This window comes from Photinus pyralis, unplaced genomic scaffold (assembly GCF_008802855.1).
Source record: "Photinus pyralis isolate 1611_PpyrPB1 unplaced genomic scaffold, Ppyr1.3 Ppyr1.4_LG5, whole genome shotgun sequence".
Classification (NCBI taxonomy): domain Eukaryota; kingdom Metazoa; phylum Arthropoda; class Insecta; order Coleoptera; family Lampyridae; genus Photinus; species Photinus pyralis.
In genome coordinates this window covers 23,225,132-23,250,710 of record NW_022170596.1, presented here as the reverse complement: position 1 = coordinate 23,250,710, position 25,579 = coordinate 23,225,132, and the positions used below count along the sequence as shown (strand labels likewise).

Genomic DNA, 25,579 nt, shown 5'->3' with positions numbered 1-25,579 from the left:
AAAATGGCGGAAGTTACCAGATTCTAGTAACTTTAATGTTAGGGATTGTTCCACCTGTTTGGAGATATCTGTATATATTTTTATAAAACATGACAGTACTATGAAGTTAGGTTATAAAAAATGACAGCTATTAAGATTTTATTTGTCAATTTTTTTAAGTTGGCAGCAAATTTGCCCAAAAATGGCGGATGATTGCGGTACTTTCTATATCTAGTGACTTTATATAGGTGGAACATTGCACGCCATCTCACGAGAGAGTGCAGACGGAGCGCAATAGAAGCGATCACGTGAAAATGTTTATTTTAACCTAAAAATTAGCCTTTGTATCTTCTCCGATTGACTGTTTTTGTTTGCGATTTATTTCATAAAGATAATTTGGACATTATTTGCGTCTGCAGAGAATATTTCTACGCATTCCCACGACACAATGTACAAAATTTAGAGGTTATGTTTGAGATACACCCTTCCTTGCCTTAAGGCTACACCCCTACGATTAAAAAATACTCTCCGCTACATACCTTTCGTTTATTGTACAGTTATTAATTTGCTCCAGTGATCGTTTGCATTGTCTGCTGTGCTAACTTTTGAAACGGATATTCAAACGCACCTACTATTGCCGAATTTACTCCACGTAGCGTACGGTAACATGTTTATATTACGACTCAACATTGATTATACACACATGTGTGTATAATCAATGCGACTCAACTCAAGGGTTGGAACCTGAACCGATTGCATTTATATCGTTTCACTTGGAACCGGAACCGTTATTTAAGAAGTTATGATAAGCGGAACCAATACCGTTATTATTATAGTCAAAGAAGCGGCATTTTTCGGTTCTCTCTCTCTTGTAGGTAGAGTAGACACGTTGCATTAACATTTTTCAATTTCGTATTGGAGCTACCCAACCACAGAGGTTCGAAGCAAACATGACAGATTTTAGCGCAAAAAAAACATGACCGCCTACAGATCATTGGCGTAAGGTTAAATCAACATCCGTAGGTATATACTGAGATGTCTATATCCCTTTAAATACCCTGTATATTTCAACGTCGGATGCAACCGGTCAAGTAGTTGGAGATTCTGGGGGCATGAGCCACCGCCTTCACGACCTGTCGATATTTTTTTCGTAATTTCCGGAGGATGTTTGGGATTTGGGGGCTTGGCGTCACTTGTTGATTATTAAAGCTTGTTGGTGGTGGGATTATTGCATTTTGAGTTGTATTCATGGAGTTTAGCTTTGTTTTTGGTGTTTGTGAGTATGATTCAACCACTTTGGTGTCGGGTAAAGTATTTTATGTAGTTTACTCTTATGTACTTATATGAATTGTGCCATTTGTTAAATCAGATTTCCATCTACCATTGCGCTAATATGTAATTTACAACATGCGAGCTGTTAACTAATATCCATGTGCTTGTGGAAGTTTACGGATATCTCAGGTTTAGACCATGTTTAACTCAGTTACACGGTGCACGGGTATGTACCTACAGGGGCGGACTGGTACGGGGGGGCGGGTGGCGATTGCCACCTGGCCTGTAGGTCATAATGGCCCGTTGGAAATTTATAAGTAGGGCTAGAATTTTGATGATTTTGTATCTTTTTTTCTGAAAGTCTGAGACATTGCTCTGTTAATATATAAACGTGTTTCAGGATAAATTGAATCAAATGACAGCAACTTGTTTGTGCATTTTTTTGCATTCTTTGCCATTTTTGAGCAATGGGTCATTTTTTGCTAATTTTTACGGTATTTTTAGCATTTTTTGTGTGTTTACTTTGAATTTTTAGCATTTTTGAGGAATAGCGCTAATTTTTTTGATATTTTGCGGTATTTCTCTTGGCCTTTGTTAAAGTTTTATTTTTCATACAGTCTTATATTTCTAAAACATAATGCGATATTTTTCTTTTCTCGGTAGTTCAGGGTATCTTTACCTGTTTAGAAATGAAGCCTAAAACCTCCAGTGTAAGCTAAATGCATAAACGTTTTCTTGGAACGTGCTTAAGTCATCCACAAACGAATGCCCACTAAAAGGGATTAAATTTCTTTGGGATGCGGTAAGTGAGTCAGTACCTTACATACCTAGATTCTACGACTGACCTGCAGAGGGTGGAAATGAACCACCACTGAAATTCCTGTCTTATCTCACCTAATCACTATCCTTCTAACATGATTTGCGGTCATTCAATTTCATCAATAAATTTATTTGTTATTTAAAATGTCATCTTTTTAAATTTTTATATCGTTTTTGCGAAATTTTTAAGTCATTTTTGATTTTGCATTTTCGCTGATTTGTAACGTCATTAAAATCCTAGCCCTATTTATAAGTATGTGCTGTATTTAGTTTATTGCACTATTAATAAATTATTAACACGTTTCTCTTATCAGCTGCAATTAAAAAAAACTATATTCTAATTGATTTTCGAGAAAGGAATATTTTAAAATGAAGCAAAAAAATTGGCCCGTAACCTATGCAATTCCACCTGACCCTTAAGTACCCAGTCCGCCCCTGCGGGCCTTGGTGAACCTAACACTAATATTTTCATTCGTTCCGAAACCCAACAACTTTAACCCACGCCTACAGGCACCCCACTGGGCCTGGGTAATCCTACCGCCCGGCGAGGTATATTTAATGTCTCTTAGTTTTGTCTGATGTATGTGTTGTAATACCTGGGGAATGGCTCGATTCCATTTTGGTTATTCATGGCGTGTATGTAGTATTTACCCCGGTTTCGAGAGGGCTCAAAAGGGCTGTACATTAGATGTTAGCTGTAGGCTTTGTTCATTATAGGACTACTCCTAATTAGGTTTTCCTGCAGTTTTCCTAATTCGTAAGGTATATGTCGGAGTAGTATAGAACCACTGAGACCCTCTGCAGGGGCGCCGTATTGGTATTGGTATTAGCTTCAATATAATCTTAATCGGCTATTGCTTTTGGTGTTCCTTACCCATAAAACGCCATCAGTGCCTGCTGAAAACCCAGTGATTACACAACGTAGGTGTCCTACATGACGATCACGATCTTAGTGCACTCGGAGTGGCCCCCAAGTGACAGATTCTCGCGGGAAACTTAAGCGAGAATATTCAAATCATATATATAAGAGAAGATTCAAATAGGCAGCCATATTAGTTTGGCATTCCCGCTGCTACAGAATATGGTCAAATATAACGGTGTGACTTGACGTTGGCGTTAGCCCGCCAAGATAGTAGGAGGCTAAAGCTGAATTTATAGTTCCGTACCCGCAACGCCGTATCGTAACGTTTGGAATTAAACCCTACTTGTTGCGCGTGAGCATTTATAATTCGCGTTAACGTTGCGTTAGAACGGTTACGGTACGTAGAAAATGCTCAAATCTTATTTCTTATGGTAAATCGTGCTAACGCGCTTGTCTTCGGCAGAACTCGGATAATTCAAACAGTTCAGTTTATCCTGACGTTCGTTTCGTTTATTTACAATAATTATTGACACTTTGTTGGTTATTATTATTTTGAAATGCACGTTATTTTTACTGACAGATGACATACAATGGCAGATCTCGTTTCGCACTAATGCGCAAGCTCATCTCTTACCACTACGGTAACTATAAATCGTATAATTTTCGTTAACGTAAGATTTTACGGTTCCGTTATTACGGCTACGGAACTATAAATCCGACTTAAGATCATTACAAAACTATGAAAAGCACAGAAAACCGGTACGCCACCATCAAAAACTGGACCACCAGTGCTCCCGCCGACGCCGCTCTCTAGCTTCCTGTACTAAATTGACGTTTGCGCAGAAGGGGATTTTAAAATTCCTTTAGTAGTAAGATGCGTTGCCTATCTGTAGGGGTTCAACATCACAATACGTATATTCAACGTCTTTTATTTTCCCTGAGATTCACAGACACAGTTGTTTTGAAAGCATAGCTCTAATCCAATCTCTAATCTTTGATTATACCGGGTGAATATTTTAAAACCGAACATAGGCAATTAACATGGGAAAAACTTTTTTCCCCATGACACCAATCAAAAGAAGATTTTTTTTTCTCATCTAATGATATACGAATTATAGTATATTTTCAGGTGCATTTCTCATTATTTTATCAAACATTTTGCAATAAATCCAATTATCGAAATCATGATATAATATTATAGGAAGCCGTGCAAATGTTCGGTTTTATATAATCACCCGGTATATATAACCAAAGGGACTATTTCTGTGGTTTTGAGTCACGTGTCCTGTGATCGACAGCCCTCTAGTTTTTGATAAAATTAAAGAACCCAATAAACCCATCTGGGGGGGAAGATGGTACACGGGAAAGGGGAGTGCACGGGGAAGAAAGTGCACGGCGAAGAAAGTGTATAACCAAATAATTACTGGTGACGTGGTAAATTTTATTACTTAAGAAAGTAAGTAATGTCTAGTGACTTTCAGATCTCTCGCTGTGTAGTCTAATAAACCAAAACATTTATTATCATCATTATTGTTGCTATTATAGGCATGGATGGAGATAATACACTACTCATTAAAGTCGAGCCAAAACAAGAAGAAGAAATCCATTCCTTTCTTCAGGAACACATTTCAGTACGCAACGAAGTTTTAGTAAAAATAAAGGATGAAATTACCATTAGTACATCATTTTCTAAATCTCTTTATAATGAAGAAGTACAACAACACTCTCACTTTCAACATGACCTTTTAACTCCGTGTAAAACAGTGCCAAAAGATTTTAAATGTGCAGATTGTCATTATGAGACAAATTATAAAAGTAACTTTAAACGACATCTTTTAAGACATACAGTTTCTAAGGATGAATGTGTTGGTTGTGATTATGGGACAAATAATAAATGCCTCTTCAAACAACACCTTTTAAGACATAAAGTTTCAGAAGTTTTTAAATGTGCACATTGTGATTATGAGACCAATAATAAACGCCTCTTTAAACAACATCTTTTAAAACATAAAGTTTCCAAGGATTTTAAATGTGCTGATTGTGATTATGAGACGCATTATAAATCCGCTATTAAGGAACACCTTTTAAACCATAAAGGTTCTAAGGAATTTAATTGTGCTACTTGTGATTATGGAACAAACAATAACCGCATCTTCAAACAACATCTTTTAAAACATAAAATGTCTAAGGATTTTAAATGTGCACATTGTGATTATGGGACAAATTATAAATACGCACTTAAAATACACTACTTGAAACATAAAGTTTCCAAGGATTTTAAATGTGCTACTTGTGATTATGGTACAAATCTTAAACAAAACTTCGCACAACATCTTTTAACACATAAAGTTTCTAAGGATTTCAGATGTGCTACTTGTGATTATGGCACCAATTATAAACACCTCTTCAAACATCATCTTTTAAAACATAAAATTTCCAAGGATTTTCAATGTGTCGATTGTCATTACAAGACAAATGTTAAAAAGTACTTCAAACAACATCTTTTAAAACATAAGGCTTCCAAGGAATTCAAATGTGCCGATTGTGATTATGAGACGAATGTTAAAATGTACTTCAAACGACATCTTTTAAAACATAAAGTTTCCAAGGATTTTCAATGCGCTACTTGTGAGTATAGGACAAATAATAAGGACCACCTCAAACTACATATTTTAAAACATAAGGTTTCTAAAGAGTTTAAATGTGCCACTTGTGATTATGGCACAAATGTTAAACAAAACTTCATACAACATCTTTTAACACATAGAGTTTCAAAGGATTTTAAATGTGCTCATTGTGATTATGAGACAAATTATAAGTACGTTCTTAAAAAACACGTTGTAAGACATAGATTGTAAGGATTTTAAATGTGGTTATTGGACAAATGATAAACTTATCTTCAAACATCATTTAATGCATTTTTAAATTAATACGTCATTTAAGAAATAATCTCCCTCTGCAATTAGAAAGCATGCAGATGTTCCACAATAGTCAAATGGCATTTTACCGATGTACCTACGAGCCATCGCATAAATGGCAGTACTCGGCACCGATTGGCCACGGAACCGCAGACTAGTACCAAAACCAGTAGAACTTTCTTTGGCACGTTTTCAATTCATCTTCATGAAGTGATAAAATTAATTGAATTATAAGAGGAGGAATTAATTAATCATTTCAGCCAAGTTAGTAGAATTTACTAGCAGTTTACGTTATTAGAAAACTTAATTCCAATTACAAATAATTGACGACCGAACGGATATAGTTTCATAAAGGCTAAATTTTAATTACTTATAATTAATGTAATTTAGTCGGTCTTCGGACCACGCCCCCATTAATTAGACCAATAAGTTTTGTGACTTATAAACAAAAGCGATATTAAATTACGTATTCAATTCAATATAAATGAAAAGATATTACCTTATTCCTAAGATTACATTTCACGTCTTTTTTACTACGTTTAAGTTGCACCTTTATCAACGGGTATGCTTGACTACATACCTGCCGAACGCTTTATTTATCTGTTAATTATCCATTTCGTTAATTTATTATTTTCTGAAACTATAATAGATCGAGGGTTTTTTTTTGTTTATATAAATTACGAAAATTTATAGCATCGAAAATGTGTCAAATATATATCTTCCATTTATCCTAAGGGCTCCCAAATTTGTTTTGCACCCTGTAGGCGACTTTAGCGGACTATTCGAATTTAGCTGCCGTTTTTTCTTTAACGACTGGTCTATACCCCGTACCGCTCACCTGGACGTGATGTTCACTGTTCTAGAGCGCATCCGAGGCCATCGGTGCGACCGCTTTACTGCACCTACCTACGTACGCCACTGCTTAGGACCCGCCCGGTTAAAAGGTGGAGAAGTGATCGTCGTTTGAGTTGTAGCCGCGTACAGTTCGTTGACGTCTTACAGAAGCAAAGAGAGAGGAGAGATAATAATGATCGTAAAATGAAGCCTTGTAGACCCAAAAGATGGCCGTCTACAGTTGATTGGCGTAAGGTGAAAGCAGCAACCGTAGGTACATATCGTAAATACAAACTTATCGTCTGCACGACACCACAGATTTATGCATATGTTTTCTGTTCATTATAATATTATACAATAAGTACCTACAACGGATGGGGTACTGCACTGGTTAAGAAATGCAAACAGCTGATGGAATAAACAAACACTTTTGTCTCTAGATTTTTGCATACAGGATGCCCATTATGTATGGAGTAATGTATATATCGCGGCAAATATATCTATATGAAAGAGATTTTAACATTTTATTTCCCATAATAAGACAGCATTCAGTTGTTTTTATTTCAGAAAACAAATGAGTAATGAAAAACAATTAATTTTTTTAAATGGCAGTGCACCTTTTCATTAGGCTCATAAGATAGAGATTTCTTTTCTCTTTTCGATGATATATAATGTGAGTACCTATATTCAAGAACATTTTTCAAAAAAAAATTTTAATTAGATTAATAACATTAATCCAGATATCCTACGTCAAAATAAAACAAATGAACGTGTACGCTTCTTAACCTTGAAGACAAAACTAAATTTGCAGTACAATGGTTTTCATCGCAATGAAAGTTCAAAATGTTCACCATTAACTGTCAGGAAGTGGCATAATAACCTACCGCAAAAAGCTTGACATATAAAAATTGATTTCTTCAACACGGGTGCTGTGTTATGTTATTGAAAAGAGAAACAAAATCTCGATCAAATGAGCCTAATGAAAGTGTGCATTGCTATTAAAAAAAATTCAATTGTTTTTCGTTATTCATTTTGCAATTTGCAAGTTGCATTGCGAAAATGCGCAAAAGCCAATAATTGAATGCTGCCTGCTATTATGAGAAATAAAAATGTAAACAACTATTCATATAATAGAGACACAAAACCTACTCCCCATACTAATTTAATAGACAAATTATGAAAGCAGCGACTAGTTTCGACCAACGGTTATCTTCTGCCTTATGGATATTACAGAATAAAACTTTATAAAACATTTTAGAAGTACACAATGCAAAATTTGAAAGGCATCATGGGGAAAAACGATGACAATTAAACTATAACATTAAAAAATATCTTCATTGAATGTAATCTTAGTTACATAATTTAAAATTAAATGACTTAATATTAAATGAAATGTGGGGCGTAGGTGGAAGACGCCATCCTACTGTCATATAGACAAATTTTGTATTCAGTACCGAGATATATACACTATTCCATATATAATGTGCACCCTGTATATAAAAGGTTTTTTGTGCACCAAGAATATGGCCGCGACACGAAAATGTGCCTCAACGCGCAGCATTGCTCTTGGGGGCATTGATTATACAAACCAACTGTATAATCAATGGTATGACAATTAGCGTTAGTAGAGACACAGACAGCCAATTCCCACAAGAAGATGGTTGCTAGAGTTTCAATGTGTTTTATTGATTGAGATGTTTGAAAGATAGTCCATAGAAGGTCGAACCCGGCAAACGAAATCAACACAACAAGGTCTAAGGTGACTTCCACGGGTAACACAAAGTCAATAAAATAAACAAGTTATAACAATATTTCAGGTAGCTATGTACTTAGCTTGGTGTAACTTTTTTCAACAAATTCTTTAACTCGGGAAGTAAGTAGTGTCATGGTTGCCCTGGGATCTCGCTCTATATTGTTTAAATACCAAAAACAAATTTTTAACACATTTATTTATATTATTGTTGTTAGGTATGGATGAAGATAATAATACACTACACATTAAAATCGAACCAAAACAAGAAGAAGAAATTCATTCCTCTATTCATGGACACATTTCAGTACGCAACGAAGTTTTGGTGACAGTAAAGAACGAAATTACTATTAGTACACTGTGTTCTCAATCTCTGGATAATAAACAAGTGCAGCAAGATTCTGACTTTCAAGAAAGTCAACTTTTAACTCCGTGTAGAACAGTGTCTAAAGATTTTAAATGTGTCGAATGTGATTATGAGACAAATGTTAAAAGGTACTTTAAACAACACATTTTAACACATAAAGTTTTGAAAGATTTTAAGTGTGCTGATTGTGATTATGAGACAAATTATAAATACGGTCTTAAAAAACACCTTTTAAAACATAAAGTTTCTAAGGATTTTAAATGTGCCGTTTGTCATTATGAGACAAATGAAAAACGCCACTTCCAACATCATATTTTAATACATAAAGTTGCCAAGGATTTTAAATGCCCTACTTGCGATCATGGAACAAATAATAAATACCACTTCAAACGACACCTTTTAAAACATAAAGTTTCTAAAGATTTTAAATGTGCCACTTGTGATTATGGGACAAATAATAAACAGCATTTCAAGCGACATATTTTAAAACATAAAGTTTCTAAGGATATTAAATGTGCTCATTGTGATTATCAGACAAACCATAAATACGATCTTAAACAACATCTTTTAAAACATAAAGTTTCTAAAGATATTAAATGTGCTTCTTGTGATTATCAGACAAACTATAATTCCGATCTTAAAAAACACCTTTTAAAACATAAAGACTGTAAAGATTTTAAATGTGCTACTTGTGATTATGGGACAAATGTTAAACGAAATTTCATGCAACATCTTTTAACACATAAGGTTTTTAAAGATTTTAAATGTCCTGCTTGTGATTATGAGACAAATAATAAACACCGCTTGAAACAACACCTTTTAAAGCATAAAGCTATTAAGGATTTTAAATGTGCTGAATGTGATTATGAGACAAATATTAAAATATACTTCAAACGGCATCTTTTACAACATAAAGTATCCAAGGATTTTCAATGTGCTACTTGTGGTTATGAGACAAATGTTAAAAAGTACTTAAAACAACATCTTTTGACACATAAAGTTTCTAAAGATTTTAAATGTGCCGTCTGTGATTATGGCACAAATGTTAAAAGGCATTTGAAACGACATATTTTAACACATAAAGGATTTTAAATATGCCAATTGTGTTTATGAGAAAAATAATAGATTGAACTTTTTGCAACACCTTACATTAGGGGTTAACTGCAAATCACGGGTGCTCCTGAGCTTATCTCATTGAAAGGAACAAACCTAACGACTATGCTACATTAGAAAAACAGTTGAACGCCTTTGTTTTTCACTAGACGCATCAGGCAGTGGGCTTAGACTCGCTACTAATTAGTTAGGACAATTTGAATATTTATTTTATTTACAATTATTTAATTTATTAAAAATTGTTTCATTTTAAATAAATTTCACAAATGAAATCACCGACATCGCATCTTGCTGGATTTTGAGTGGGAATTTCGAGTCAATCGTGTGTAGTTTCGCCACGGCAATTACAATTCTTACATGAATGCCGGCGTTTTGCACGTTACTAATTCATATCTTATGCCATTGCGCGCCCCCTTTCAGTGATTGTATAATTTATAGAGCAGTGTATTCCCTCGCCGTTAAACCATATGCGCTATGGCGCCTCATCTTAAAAACATAATTCGATCCATACGCCACCTGGTAGCTGAACAAAGAACTACGAGTCGTACGATATTTATGTAGCCTAGACCGTATATGACAGTTATCATAACCAAATAATTACCGGTGGCGTGATGTAACTTAAATTCAGCAATTTCTGTTAGTAAGAAAGTAGTAATGTATGTCTGATTGCCCTGTGATTGTTTAATACCAAAACAGATTTTTTGCACATTTATTTAGAACAATATTGTTGTCAGGTATGGATGGAGATAGTGACACACTACTTATTAAAATCGAACCAAAACAAGAAGAAGAAATCCATTCCAATCTTCAGGGACATGTTTCAGTAAGCAACGAAGCGTTGGTGACAATAAAGGAGGAAATAATTACCATTAGTACACCATGTACTAAATCTCTGTATAATGAACAAGTACAGCAACAACTCTTAACTCAGTGTAAAACAGTGTCTAAAGATTTTAAATGTCTCGATTGTGATTATGAGACAAATGTTAAAAAGTACTTAAAACCACATCTATTAATACATAAAGTTTCTAAGGATTTTAAATGTGCTGATTGTCATTATGAGACAAACCATAAATTCAGTCTTAAAAAACACCTATTAAAACATAAGGTTTCAAAAGATTTTAAATGTGCTGATTGTGATTATGAGACAAATGATAAACGCCATTTCAAATATCATATTTTAATACATAAAGTTTCTAAGGATTTTAAATGTGCTACTTGCAATCATGGGACAAATAATAAATACCACTTTAGACGACATCTTTTAAAACATAAAGTTGGTAAAGATTTTAAATGTGTTACTTGTGATTACGGCACAAATAATAAACAGCATTTCAAAAGACATATGTTAAAACATAAAATTTCCAAGGATATTAAATGTGCTAATTGTGATTATCAGACAAACTATAAATCTGATCTAAAAAAACACCTTTTAAAACACAAAGTTTCTAAAGAAATTAAATGTGCTCATTGCGATTATCAGACAAACTATAAATCTGATCTTAAAAAACACCTTTTAAAACATAAACTCTTTAAGGATTTTAAATGTGCTACTTGTGATTATGGGTCAAATATTAAACAAAACTTTATACAACATCTTTTAATACATCAAGTTGTCAAGAATTTTAAATGTGCTACTTGCGATTATGAAACAAATAATAAACGCTGCTTCAACCGACATCTTTTAAAGCATAAAGTTATTAAGGATTTTAAATGTCCTGATTGTGAATATGAGACAAATTGTAAATCCGCTTATAAAAATCACGTTTTAAAGCATAAAGTTTTAAAGGATTTTAAATGTGGTGATTGTGACTATCAGACCAATGTTAAAGTGTACTTCAAACGACATCTTTTAAAACATAAAGTATCCAAGGATTTTCAATGTGCTGATTGTGATTATGAGACAAATGTTAAAAAGTACTTAAAACGACATCTTTTAACACATAAAGAGTCTAGAGATTTTAAATGCGCCATTTGTGATTATGGCACAAATGTTAAAAAGCACTTCAAACGACATCTTTTAACACATAACGTTTTTTAAATGTGTCAATTGTGATTATGAGACAAATAGTAGATTGAACTTTTGGCAACACCTTTTGGGATGCAGTATGGGTGATCTGCAAATCACAACTGCTCCTGAGATTATCTCCTTGAAAGAAACAAATTTAATTGTTCTCAGCACCTTTGTTTTTCACTCTATTAAATTAAATTATATTATAAGTATATCTAAATTACAATAAAGTTAGTCAAATTTATGCTTATCGAGGTCATAACATACCAGATACCACAAATGGAATAATTTGTATCATTGGTTGGATTTGCTTAATCAGTAAAGGCGACAGTTTGTATATCTTAATTGTGAGAGGTTCTACCCTGTATATACAACTTACGACGATGCATACATTTTTGAGAATTGGCAACCACGCAATTTTTAGGAGGGGAAAAGCTGTTCGCGCTATCTGGATAGCACGAACGTTGGTTACATATTTGATACCGTTATCCTTTTGTTTGAAATCGTTTACGTTTTTGGTGTAATATTTGATTAATTTGCCTTAGATTTTCCGTTTCATGAGTGAATCTGAGCGTAGGGAAGGTCAGGTGATCACTGGAGCAAATTAATGACCATCGACACAATGAATTGCGCGTGCCAATGCTTAGTGCTGAGAAAGAGAGGAAAACTACGAAGAAAGCTCTCTCTTATTGTTTCTTCCACTTCATTTAAATGCGATCAACGGAAGCGCGATGGAGAGAGCTTATACCTTTTCGTTAGCCCTTCTCACTCACTCGCAGAGCATTGGCGCGCGCAGTCCCTCTCTATATGACAATATGGTGCCAACATAACCCCTAAATGTTGTACAGTCTAACCTAAAACGCGCGCAGCAGTCTTAGAGGAAGCAACCTACAGGTGAATTACCATTTATTTTGTTTTTTGAACGGTCTCGAGAGCATCATACAGTAAAGTCTTGTATCTTGTATAATCATATTAAATTATATATATAACTACTTGATTGAATTTATTGGAGTTTCTTTATGAATTTGTAGCTAAGTATAGTTTTGGAATACGAATAATAATCAAGACACTGACTGTCGAAGTGCATGCGCATTAAACTGAATTTATCTATAATAATAATAATAATAATAATATATTTATTGAGTTATTGTGTGGGTACACTTACTCTAGTCAAGTCTCATACATATGTAATTAACAGACACAAAGGTATATAAAAAGTACATACAAGTACAACAAAGAGACATGCATATTCCTTACTCAATTCTGCGACAGTGACTTATAAACTCGTCAAATGAATAGAAAGCATTTTCTATAAGTACCTTTTTGATAGAAGTTTTAAATAACTTTAAAGGAAGTATTTTTATATGTGCGGGAATACAATTATACAATACCTGTGATTGATAAGTCAAACCATTTCGAGTTTTTGTTAGTCTACAAAAAGGTAGCCTTATGTTGTCTTTTTGCCTGGTGTTATACGAGTGTACATCTGATTGAAGGACAGTTGAGACCATATTACTTTTGACTAGACATACTACTTGCAAAATATATAAGCAAGGGAATGTCATAATTTTTAAAGTGATAAATGAGACACGGCAGTCGTCTCTATAGTTTAAACCAGAGAGCACTCGTACGGCTTTCCGTTGCAAACGGAATACACTGGACCAGTGGGAACTGTGTCCCCATGCCAAAATTGCATATGATAACGTACTTTGTATAAGTGCGTAATAAGCAGTTTTCATTACCTTTAAGGATACATTGTTTTGCAATTTCCTTAATAAAAAAAGTGATTTATTCATTTTTTTAATAATGTTAGTACACTGCACATGAAAATTAAGCTGTGGATCTATTACACAACCCAAGAGGGACATTTCCCTTGTTGCAAGATAGGGGTCGGTCGTTCTTAATGATAGGGGCATTATAACTGTTTTTGATTCATTCAGTAGTAGCTTATTGTCTATACACCAATTTGTAACGATTTCGATGGCACTTCGAGTATATGACAGAGCAATACTGAAGTCATCGTTACATGATAGCAAGGTTGCGTCATCAGCATAAAGAATGCAATCCATGTGTTTAGGCAACACCGTGGGCATATCGTTTATATATATTAAAAATAACAGGGGGCCGAGTATAGACCCCTGTGGAACTCCCCGTGTTACAGGTAATGTCGGAGAAATAGTCTGATTCACGCGCACACACTGGAACCTATTGATTAAATATGATTTAATTAGTGCTAAGCTTGAATCATTAAAGTGGTACACGTATTGTAATTTACGAACTAATAGATTGTGGTCGACACAATCGAATGCCTTAGATAAATTGATAAATGCCGCTACCAAATGCTGACCTCTTTCAAAACATTCGTAGGCATTATTAACGAAGGTAATAATTGCATCAGAAGTTCCACGTCCTTTCCTAAATCCAAACTGTTTGCGGTAAAATAGAGCACTATTTTCGAAAAAGTGGTTCATTTGCTTGTATAGGACTCTCTCTAATACTTTGCTGAACACAGGAAGAATCGAAATTGGTCGGTAGTTGTTCAAATGGTTGGTGTCGTCACCTTTTTTAAACAGGGGCAAGACTACTGCTATTTTAAAACAGTCCGGAAAAATTCCGGTCGATATAGCAAGATTCACTAATCTGGTTAGTGGTCTTACAAGCACATCAATGTTACGCTTAATCACTTGAGTAGGTATTGAGACCAAAAAAATCTTTCGTGTTGCTGTTCCGCAGGCTGGAGATGGTATCACGTACTTCCGTTTGCGAAACACAATTAAACTCAAATTTTATACCTAATGGAACATTAGTAATCTTACAATGATCTATGGGGTCTTTTTTGCTACTAGGAAGACTAGATAGAATTTGGTCTGTGACGCTTGAAAAGAAATAATTAAAATCATCGGCAGTTAAATTGCATTGTGGGTTCGTATTAGAAATTCTTTCAGAATTTATAATGAACCACATTGCTTTTGTGGAATTTCCAGATACAGCAATGTGCTGATCGTTAGCTGCTATTTTAGCCAATTTTATTTGATTTCGATAAGTTGCAGTCCAAGACTTCTTAATTTCAAGTAAACTCTGCGTGCGATATTTCGCATAGAGACCACTAATTAACTGAACATTGTCTCTTAATCTTCTAAGATTGTCATTAAACCAGTTGAATCTATATCTACCCGAATATTTGTTTCGTTTGTCTCTTACAAGCGGAAAGCAAGTCAAATAACATTCATGAAAAAACTTAACGAAATCAGAAAAACATTGGTTACAATCACCTGTATCACTAATAATGTCTTTCCAATCACAATTGTAAAGTTTATCGAACAACATGTACATACCAACTTGGGTGATTGGTCGATGCAGTTTAGTTGCGTAATAGTTCCTAAGATCTTTTTCAAAATGATTCAGTACAAGCAGCTGCCCTAGATGGTCAGCAAGGCCGGTGTTTATTGTAGTACTACTGAAATCAAAAACACTAAAATTTGAAAAAATATTGTCTATGCAATTTACTCCGCGAGTAGCCGAGAAGATTGTTCGTATAAAACCATTACTTTCTAATAAATCACCGATAATGGTTGCTCTCTTATCGACAGAAAAGTGCACATTAAAGTCACCCGCTAAAACAACATTAAAATTAACAATCTTTTCGAGTACTAACTCTAAAATGCCATAAAATTTCTTAAAATCCCCATTGGGCGATCTATATACACATATAACTACAGTATTAGAATTAACTTGCACACAACAAATTTCCGCATGCGTTTCTTCAGAGAGGTCATTAATGAATTTAAGTGGTTTCACACACGCACTTTCCTTTGTAAAAATTAACACTCCACCATGTTTACGCGAAGGTCTACAGTAGAAAGATCCTACTGACCATTGACCAAATTTAAGAGCGGTAATTTGGTCAGTATCAGTAATCCAATGTTCACTTACACATATACAATCCAATTCCTTGTCGGCAACAAATGCTTCCAATTGGTTCAATTTGTTAATAATTGACTGAATATTTATATGAAATATGGATAATTTTTTATGAGATAAAGATGGTGAGGTCAGGTGTTCATTGTTGTTTGGGATCTCCGGAAGAAAAAACGATTTACTCGTGTACCCTGCGGCCAAACTCCTGGGTCCATGATCTTCTCTAAATCCGACAATTGTACGGTCACTTTGAAGGACGAGTAGTCTTTGGCATATTTTGACTGCAGTTTTTCGCAACACACGTCGGGAAACGTTGGCTGAAGATAACGTTGCAGCATGTCAACAGTCGTTCCTGGATCAAGCTTATACACATGAAGATACGCACGAGGAACTATTGCCTTGATTGTACAGTAGCTGGGATCAACATTGTTGCTGCCAATAATAGCAGCCCGTTTAGATTTTTTGTGCGTAACAGTTTTCCATTCCTTTTGAGTGGTATTGGTAGGTGCCTCATGCAGAACTTTAGCATACGATGCAGGTTCAGCGAGAACTTTTACATCGCACTTAGAAGAGACTGGAGGGTCTCCATTAAGCGCAGAAGTAGATCCTTTGTCAGCTAATTTAGTAGTTGATGCATGGTTATTAGCAGATGCTTTTGGCTTAGGTTTCGCTACCTCCGAACGGGAGGAATTCTTATCATTGACGGATCCATTAGAGGTTTGAAGCTTATTTAGAAGTATAACTTGACTTTGGAGTGCATTAATTGCTATTGTTTGGTTACTTATTACTTTATCCTTTTCCGTAATTAATTCCTTTAGAAATTTAATTTCAATTTCGTACAGTTTAACAGAGATTATTTTATTTTCAACGTACAGGTTATCGTCAGATTGCGCCGCACTGTCACTTTCACAACAGATTATTCGTTTGTCGTCAACTATTTTCACATGTTTAATGTGTTTAGCACATCCTGGATGATAAATCGCATTACACACATCACACTTCACATATGTTTGGGGCACTTTACTGCATCTTTTACAGTTTTTACTACTGAGCAATTCCGGTACGTCCGTACCGCCCGCCATACTACGGTATTTATCTAGACCCCTAAAGAACAAAATTGGATTTCACCAGCCGATCTCATTCACGTTTTCGGTTTCAGCTAGACCAATCCAATGTTATTGTTAGAGATCCGGAGAAATTCAGTATAATGGGGACGTAACCTTACAGATTGACAAAAGCTGCTGAGAACTAATACGAGATGGCGAATCAATTTGTTTGTTGTTCTATGAAGCTGTGAACCTAGATTGTGTACAGCCCGTGTATGAATACTGTTACCTTTTTAAACAAGTCGGCCATTTTATATGTGGCTCACATGTCATTTAAGTAACATCGTTTTTTTATGAGTTTTTGCGCTTAAATTGAGAGGAAATACACAAAAAACAACTAAAAATCATGGTGAATTGTGCAGGTTGTTGATGCCGGGGTAAGAAGGAGGAACCGGGGATTTAATTTCAGACGTAAATATTGAAAATGTGCCTATGCTTTTGCCACGTATTTTCCTATTTTTCTTAATAAATCTTTTTCTTTGAATATTCTTCTTTTAATAGGTATGTTAAAATTCATAGCTGAATGAACGACTATACATAATGTCGTGCAACAGAACCAATCCCATGCATTGAAATTTTGATAAAAAACGTCTTTAGGACGGTATTATTCAATAAACTCCATAGGCGTAGTCATTAGCACTCCGCGTTTTTCAAAGAGAAAATTGGTACGGAAACAGCTTTTACGTGAAAAATCAAACAGGAAGCAATGAAAATTATTATTTTATCACAATCTTTAGCTGGAGTTTTAAAGGCATTCCCGAAAAAAGAGAAGAGGAAGTTTCGTTTATACCCGTGTATGATTAATAAATAGCGCAACGCACGAATTTCATTCGTATGTTCAACGTGTTTTATTATCTATAATCTCGCAATAACCGCGAAACAAGAGCAAAAAAATTTGCTGTGACTAGCACAGATAACAATCGGTTTAAATCGGTTTAAGCATCGCTACGCTCATGTGTGCTAACTCTAAATCCACATATGACATAGTCATAGAATATCTAATCAACATTGGGCTAAATATTTAAAGATCAAAGAATTACCCTCCTAATGGACTCCTAAGTGTCTAACCTTTGTTTAACCGTTCTTCCTATCTATCCAAGGTCGCAACCTGTGATGTCTACATGAAAGGCCATGACAGACCTCTTGGCGAGCAGAGGTGGGTAAAATGCATTTAAATAAGTATTTAAAATGTAAAATGCAAAATGGTTTTTGTACATTTACTTAAAATACAAAATAGAAAATAGGTATTTGAAATAACATTTCGAATACAAAATGGTTTTACAATTTATTTATTTGCAATAAAATTTACATTAGCTTTAATTATTAAAAGTTTTTCAAATGTATCATCATTCATGCATCGACGTTTGGGTCGCATGATTATCCCTGCGTATGAAAACAGCCTTTCAACAGGAGCCGATGACGGAAGTATGTGTTGTATTTTATAAATAACTTTTTGATGTTAGGAAATTGATCCAACATTGACAAATTTGTAAGTGGACTCTGAAGATATTGAAGGGCTTCAAGCTGTAACCCATTATTTAAATCTGAAGAGCCAGGGCTGTCTGTAGAAGAATCGTCGAACAAACAATATTTGTCATCAAGCACGTTCATTTCTTTATTTTTGCCGTTGTCTTCATTCTCAGCTGCAGTTATTACTCTTAATTCATTTAGTAGCAAGTCTTTGAATTGAGTTTTATATTCACTCGGTGCCCAACGTAATTTAAAAAGGGGATGAGTCATTGTAGCACGTTTTGTGCAAGGAAGCGTTTTGATACACTTCTTTACCACATATCACCATTTTTAGTTTCTTTCCACAGATCACATTTGCAGGTAAACCAGAAAAACTTTGAATCGAATCTATACTACGTTATTTTAAATAGAAAATAGTTATACTGATTTATTTAAAATAGAAAATAGAAAATGATTTTATCTACAGTATTTAAAATACAAAATATAAAATGGCATTTTCTATTTTAAATACGTATTTCAAATAAATTCATTCGAAATAGGTACCCACCTCTGTTGGCGAGAAGTGTGTGCCCCTGCCTTTAAGTCCCGTTAATTTATGACATTAGGTTTCCTTTCATTATCGTGGCTAAATGGGCATTGATCCCGAGAAAAGCCAAAAAAAAATAAAAAATCGGTTTAATCGTTTAGCCGGCGCACTAACGTGCGAGTGGTAAAAAACGAGTAACAGCGTTAAAAGTTTTAGGCACTTCTGCCACTGCCACTGTTCGCATTTACGAATGCTACGCCACTGGTCTCATTATGTGGCAGGTGGTAACACTGCTTCCATATTCTTCCCAGAACCAACATATAACGCTAGCCTGAGATCTATTAGCGAAATCCATTGGTGAAAAAATGCGCACCGAGTGCAAATTTTTATAAACCATTGGTCATTATAGTGCAAGTATTCGTATTCCATTGGTAAACTGGTGTCGCATTTGTTGCATTTAGTGCAAAAAGTTCCGCACGAGGTCTTGAGCAGGTGCGGCACTGGAATTGATCAGCTGTTTTTTGTTGTGTTTATTTCGAGGGTTTATTTGAAAATGGCCACAAGCAAAGAGGCAAAGGCGGTTTTATGTTTAGCCATTTTATCTAGCAGCAGCAGTAGTAGTGAGGATGAGGAGTTTGTTGCCTTGTTAAAGGAGAGAGTGAAGTTACCAAAAATTAAAAACTTTGTGGATGAAGTACTTAATAAATTAAGCGACGATCAGGTAGGTACTGTTAAGCCTAAAAGGAATTGACATTAAATTGATTTTTAGTTTCAGAAATACTTTCGATTACAAAGAACAACAGTGCAGTTATTAATTAACAAATTTCAAAACTCGAAATATTTCCCGAAAAATGATGGACATGGTGGTCGGGTACCTATACCTGCAGAAGTGCATACATATGCATTTTTATGGTATAATTTTATAAGTAACTTCAGACTTTATTAATGTGTATTTATATAGGTTCGCTGGCAATAAATGCACAACTAAAGATGTTGGACAAAGGTTCAATATAACTGAATCATCGTTTCACAGAGTGATGGACCGGTTTATGGGATTTCTGTTAGAATTGGGCCCAGACATTATAAAAATGCCAAAGTCTGCTCTAGAATTGGAACAAATAGAAAAAGAATTCAGAAAGGTGCATACATTTCGTATTTGTGAAATTTTTGTATTATAACTATTTTTCTAGGTAGCTGGATTTCCAGGTGTCGTGGGATGTATTGATGGAACGTCAATCACGATTAGAACGCCTGCTCACAAGATAAAATCAACTTATGTTAACAGACATGACATACCATCCCTAACACTACAAGGCATATGTGACTACAAGCGTAGATTTATAGATGTCTTTACAGGCATACCGGGTAAAGTGCATGATTCTCGTGTTTTCAAAATGTCGGAAATATTAGCTCTGTTACCAAACCTGTGTGGTACCAAATATCACATTTTAGGAGATGGAGCATACTTCATAAGACCATGGCTTTTAACTCCATATAAAGATTATGGAAAGCTAACACCTGACCAAGTTAACTATAATAAGAAGTTCTGTGCTACTCGTGTCTTAATTGAAAACACTTTTGGCATTTTAAAAAGCAGATTTCGCCAATTAACCAGATTGGATATGAAATCTGTTGTAACTGCAACAAAGTTTATAATAAGCTGCTGCATCCTCCACAATTTTTGTATCAATGTTGATTACGTAATAATTGATGACATTGAATACGAAGAACGTTTTCAAGAAGGTGCTAGAGGAGAAACTGAATGGCAGCAGCGAAAAAAAGGCGAAGACAAGCGCAATAATATAAAAATGAGTTTAATATAGGTATTAGGTTAGATACCTAAAAGTTATAATAATGTAAGAATATGTAAATATTATATCTTATAACAATACTACTTAGATACATTTTCTTCGAGGTTTTCTTTTCCTAAAATTTGTTTTATTAATTGTAACTTCTCCCTGTGGCGCCGTTCACGTGCTTTTTCTTTCACTTCAAATATTTGTAGTAATGTTTCTTGTATTGTTTTATTTTTTGTCTTCTGTTGAGGAGTGTGGCTTGTACTGGGCATATCGTCAGAGCTACATTCTGCAACTGGTTCTTCAGAAAGTGATGTCTCTCTTTTTCTTTTTATAATTGTGACACCTCGTGATGATCCAGTAACTTCAGGTTGAATGGAATCATCAGAAGCCGAAATTTTATTTAACTCATTTTCAAATGGTACAAGCGCTCTAGAGCTTCCAGAGGTCATGTTATTTTCAACAGCAGCTTTTTTACGCTTTAATACAGTTTTATATCTATTTTCACACTGCAGTCCGGTCTTGCCAGTGTGAAAATATTTATTAATGCGTTCCGCAATGTTTACCCACATCACCTTTTTTGTTTTAAATTTTTTTAAAGGTCCTACTTGTCCCATCCATTGCTCGTACAGATCAAGTAACATTCTTGTTTCGTCATCGCTCCATTCTATTGCATAAAATAGAAAAACAATTTAAAGAAAAATCATATTTCTCTTCTTAATACTCACCACTAATACGTTTCCCCTGAACATCGTTTTCTTCCTCAATGGGTTCACTATTTTCTTCGGTGGGTGGATTCTCACCATATATTTGAATTGTGCTAAAATTTATAATTATACATTAAAAAAATTACACTAACACAATTACAGGCACTTACGAATCATCTTCATTAACCCTGTAAATAGTACTTAATGCTTCCTTTAAGGAAATAAATCCATTACTTATTAGTTGTATAAGATAATTTACTGTAAAATCATCATCATCTGAAATCAATTACCGATTTATTTTACGTTCACATTGATTTAACTTGTAATTTTGAATAATATATCAGAGTCGTTATCTGGTATATTCAACGTTATAATTTCGTCATTAATTTGAAATTTGACTTGCAATACATCCATTTTTAACTTTTTTAATAAACATAACCATGAATTCAACATGCAACGTGCCAACCAACTGTACTCCATTGACAACGCACTATTGAGATCAGCTGATACAACTCGCGCAATTCGAGTGTCGACCTAGCGCAGATTTTTTCCGTCCAATGGATTTCGCTATATATCTCTGACTCTAGCGTGGTACGTGGTGTATTTCTTATTCAGCAAATTCTCTTAACTCAGTTAAGTAAGTAGTTTCTAGTTGCCCTGGGTTCTCGCGCTGTATTTTTTAATAACATAACGTATGTTTGATAAACCGAAACAGGTTATGTTTATTTCATGATTGTTGTTAGGTATGGATGGAGATAATTGCACACTACTCATTAAAATCGAACCAAAACAAGAAGAAGAAATCGAATCATTTCTTCAGGGACACATTTCAGTAAGCAACGATGTTTTGGTGAAAATAAAGGACGAATTTCCCATTAGTACGTCGTGTTCTACATCTCTTAATAATGAAGAAGTACAGCAACACTCTGACTTTCAACGTGACTTTTTAGCCAAGTGCAAAAGTGAGTGTAAAACAGTATTCAAAGATTTTAAATGTGTTCATTGTGATTATGAGACAAATGTTAAAAAGTACTTCAAACGACATCTTATAATACATAAAGTTTCTAAAGATTTTAAATGTGGTGTTTGTGATTATGGCACAAACATTAAATACGTCTACAAACAACATCTTTTAAAACATAAAGTTTGTAAGGATTTTAAATGTCCCGATTGTGATTATGGGACAAATGTTAAAAAGTACTTCAAACTACATCTTTTAAAACATAAAGCTTCAAGCGAGTTTAAATGTGTTGATTGTGATTATGAGACAAATGTTCAAAGGTACTTCAAACAACATCTTTTAAAACATAAAGTTTGTAAGGATTTTAAATGTCCCGATTGTGATTATGGGACAAATGTTAAAAAGTACTTCAAACTACATCTTTTAAAACATAAAGCTTCAAGCGAGTTTAAATGTGCTGATTGTGATTATGAGACAAATGTTCAAAGGTACTTCAAACAACATCTTTTAAAACATAAAGTTTCAAAGGCTTTTAAATGTACTGATTGTGATTATGGGACAAATTATAAATCCGACCTTAAAAGACACTTTGTAAAACATACAGTTTTTAAGGATTTTAATTCCGATTATGTTTATGGGACAAATAATAAACGCAACTTAACACAAAATCAAATACATAAAGTTTCTAAGGATTTTAAATGTGCTAATTGTGATTATGAGACAAATGTTCAAAAGTACTTCAAACAACATCTTTTAACACATAATGTTTTTAAGACTTTTAAATGTACTGAATGTGAATATGGGACAAATTATAAATCCGACCTTAAAAGACACTTTGTAAAACATACAGTTTCTAAGGATTTTAATTCCGATTGTGATTATGGGACAAATGATGAACGCAACTTAAAACAAAATCAAATACATAAAGTTTCAAAAGATTTTAAATGTGCTAATTGCGATTATGAGACAAATTATAAAGGCAACTTGATACAACATATTTTACAACATAAAGTTTCTAAGGATTTTAAATGTGCTACGTGTGATTATGGCACAAATATTAAACGACACTTCCAACAACATATTTTAAAACATAAATTATCTAAAGATTTGAAATGTGCTGATTGTGATTATCAGACAAACTATAAATGTGATTTAAAAAAACACCTTTTAAAACATAAAGTTTCAAAGGATTTTAAATGTGCTAATTGCGATTATGAGACAAATTATAAAGTCAACTTTAAACAACATCTTTTAAAACATAAAGGTACTAATGATTTTAAGTGTGCCGATTGTCATTATGAGACACATGCTATAAAGAACCTCAAAGAACATCTTTTAAAACATAAAATTGTTAAAGATTTTAAATGTGCTGATTGTGGTTACGGGACAAATATTAAAAAGTACTTCAAACGACATCTTCTCAGGCATAGAACCGCTAGGGATTTTAAATGTGGTGAATGTGATTATGAGACAAATGTAAAAAAGTATTTAAGACGACATATTTTAACACATAAAGTTTCTAAGGATTTTAAATGTGCTACTTGTGATTATGGGACTAATAATAAATACCACTTCAAACAACATCTTTTAACACATAAAGTTTCTAAAGATTTTAAATGTGCTACTTGCAAGTATGGAACAAATTATAAACACCTCTTCAAACAACATCTTTTAAAACATAAAGTTTAAGGATTATTTAATGTGCTCATTATGATTATTATGAGTTAAATAATAGATTAGACTTTGTGCGGCACGTTTTGGGATAAATAGGCGATGAAGTTCTTGCAGCACGGTTAGGGTTACTTTGTACGGATAGAAAAGAAACTTCTTCCTCGTTATTTGCTGACAGGTTTCGTATGACAGCAGTTGGGATAGCTGTGGCAGTGGCTTTTGCGGGCTTTGTTCAAGACGACCACGCACATCTACTACCTTCTCGTTAGCAACTGTTGGGCGACCAGGGGATTTTCCACAAGCAACACTTCCTGTATTGTCAATTTACTTAACTACATGAAGAATGTAGCGTCTTATTAATTATTTTTGTTACTGCACTACTACACTAAATTTCTTAACTACTTATTTGTTTTATTATTGAATAAGTAAAACTATATTCTATAACGGAGTGTTAACATTCGATTTCAAAGGTATATTTTTAAATCTTTGTGGTGAGACGGCTGTCACAGTACAATAAACAAATATAACAAGAGGCAATGAAATAATTAAACCAATGCCAGAGGTTCGAGAGTTACTGAAAAGTGCTGTACCTACACAAATATCGGACAAAGCTATAGCGATAATAAAACACAATTGGCGACACTAGCAAAGGCTACACATCAAATAAGTGATCAATACATAATTAACAGTAACAGTATATAAGTAAGTGTAGTTATAATCTGCATTTACGTTAGATATGCTCATAGATTAATTGACGTACGCAAATACCTCACCTGGTGTTAAAAAAACAAAAGCACACAGCAGTGTCTGACAAAAATAGATAGCGATAAAAAAATGAGTGACTTTCGAGTCACCTTTAAAATGTTGGTTTAAATGGAAAACTTCTAAAAACGACTTGACAGTCACTCATTTTTGATCGCCCGATATATCAAAGATAACTTTTTATATTTGACAAACAATCTGCACAAAACAACACAAGATACGAAGAATCGCATACGATTTTCAATAGGGAAATTTTTTGCCACTCGGCTCGAATTCGGATTTTGGTCCGGCTCATGTTCATTAGCACAGATCCTTGAACTCGAAGAAATCGATTGGTGAAGGTTTTGACTTCCATGTCTCTTTTCGTTCTCAAGTTAGACGAATACGTATAAGGACATCATATAAGGGAAATTTAAAAAAAATTCTCCTAAAAAAAGAATTTAACGTATTTAGTTACAGTTATCCTTAAAATTAGATTAGTCACAACACTGTTAATTTTAATACCATATTTGAAGTTAGCGTTTAACGTACGTTATTGCGCTCGTCTGATGCTAGAAAGAGATTGGAGTAGTACGTTAAACACCAATTTCAAATTCCTCGTGGATCCTTCGCAAAAAAATACCTTGCCGTTTCACTATGATATGTTCTAGCTGGGACGCACTGTATATTTGAGATGTTCTAAGCACCACCCTTGACCACACATCTATGTGAAGTTAGCTTCACAATTCGCGATTCCG

At 34.2% G+C, this 25,579-nt stretch overlaps 3 protein-coding genes across 5 annotated transcripts; 2 read left to right on the top strand and 1 right to left on the bottom strand.

Moving 5' to 3' along the window:
- The first annotated feature begins 4,143 nt into the window (after positions 1–4,143).
- On the top strand, positions 4,144–5,841 carry LOC116171637 (zinc finger autosomal protein-like). 3 transcript variants are annotated; one of them, XM_031488588.1, is made up of 2 exons: positions 4,144–4,358; positions 4,414–5,841. In XM_031488588.1, exon 2 carries the CDS (start codon positions 4,480–4,482, stop codon positions 5,788–5,790), a length of 1,311 nt encoding a protein of 436 aa, XP_031344448.1. In that variant the 5' UTR covers positions 4,144–4,358; positions 4,414–4,479; the 3' UTR covers positions 5,791–5,841. The 3 variants fall into 3 exon arrangements, with proteins under 3 accessions (XP_031344448.1, XP_031344447.1, XP_031344446.1); XM_031488587.1 differs by having other exon boundaries at positions 4,145–4,366; XM_031488586.1 differs by having other exon boundaries at positions 4,150–4,388; positions 4,478–5,841.
- Positions 5,842–18,329: 12,488 nt separating this feature from the next.
- On the top strand, positions 18,330–20,768 carry LOC116170627 (putative nuclease HARBI1). Its single transcript, XM_031487131.1, has 5 exons — positions 18,330–19,666; positions 19,715–19,857; positions 19,907–20,084; positions 20,136–20,310; positions 20,398–20,768. The coding sequence occupies exons 1-5, from the start codon at positions 19,499–19,501 to the stop codon at positions 20,766–20,768; spliced, it is 1,035 nt and encodes a 344-aa protein (XP_031342991.1). The 5' UTR covers positions 18,330–19,498.
- On the bottom strand, positions 20,744–22,014 carry LOC116172679. The gene is made up of 4 exons (XM_031489926.1): positions 21,769–22,014; positions 21,619–21,724; positions 21,470–21,561; positions 20,744–21,408 (listed from the first exon to the last, which is right to left on the bottom strand). Exons 1-4 carry the CDS (start codon positions 21,926–21,928, stop codon positions 20,837–20,839), a joined length of 930 nt encoding a protein of 309 aa, XP_031345786.1. The 5' UTR covers positions 21,929–22,014; the 3' UTR covers positions 20,744–20,836.
- Positions 22,015–25,579: the final 3,565 nt, after the last annotated feature.

What these genes read in the sequence shown, in the direction of transcription:
- LOC116171637 (XM_031488588.1), top strand. Translation starts at nt 4,480, where the DNA reads ATGGATGGAGATAATACACTACTCATTAAAGTCGAGCCAAAACAAGAA.
- LOC116172679 (XM_031489926.1), bottom strand. Translation starts at nt 21,928, where the DNA reads ATGGAGTACAGTTGGTTGGCACGTTGCATGTTGAATTCATGGTTATGT. An exon ending in AGGGTTAATGAAGATGATTC is followed by an intron (nt 21,562 to 21,618) that starts GTAAGTGCCTGT and finishes TATAAATTTTAG; the next exon opens with CACAATTCAAATATATGGTG. An exon ending in TCAGGGGAAACGTATTAGTG is followed by an intron (nt 21,409 to 21,469) that starts GTGAGTATTAAG and finishes TTTATGCAATAG; the next exon opens with AATGGAGCGATGACGAAACA.
- LOC116170627 (XM_031487131.1), top strand. Translation starts at nt 19,499, where the DNA reads ATGGCCACAAGCAAAGAGGCAAAGGCGGTTTTATGTTTAGCCATTTTA. An exon ending in ATAAATTAAGCGACGATCAG is followed by an intron (nt 19,667 to 19,714) that starts GTAGGTACTGTT and finishes ATTGATTTTTAG; the next exon opens with TTTCAGAAATACTTTCGATT. An exon ending in TAGAAAAAGAATTCAGAAAG is followed by an intron (nt 20,085 to 20,135) that starts GTGCATACATTT and finishes CTATTTTTCTAG; the next exon opens with GTAGCTGGATTTCCAGGTGT.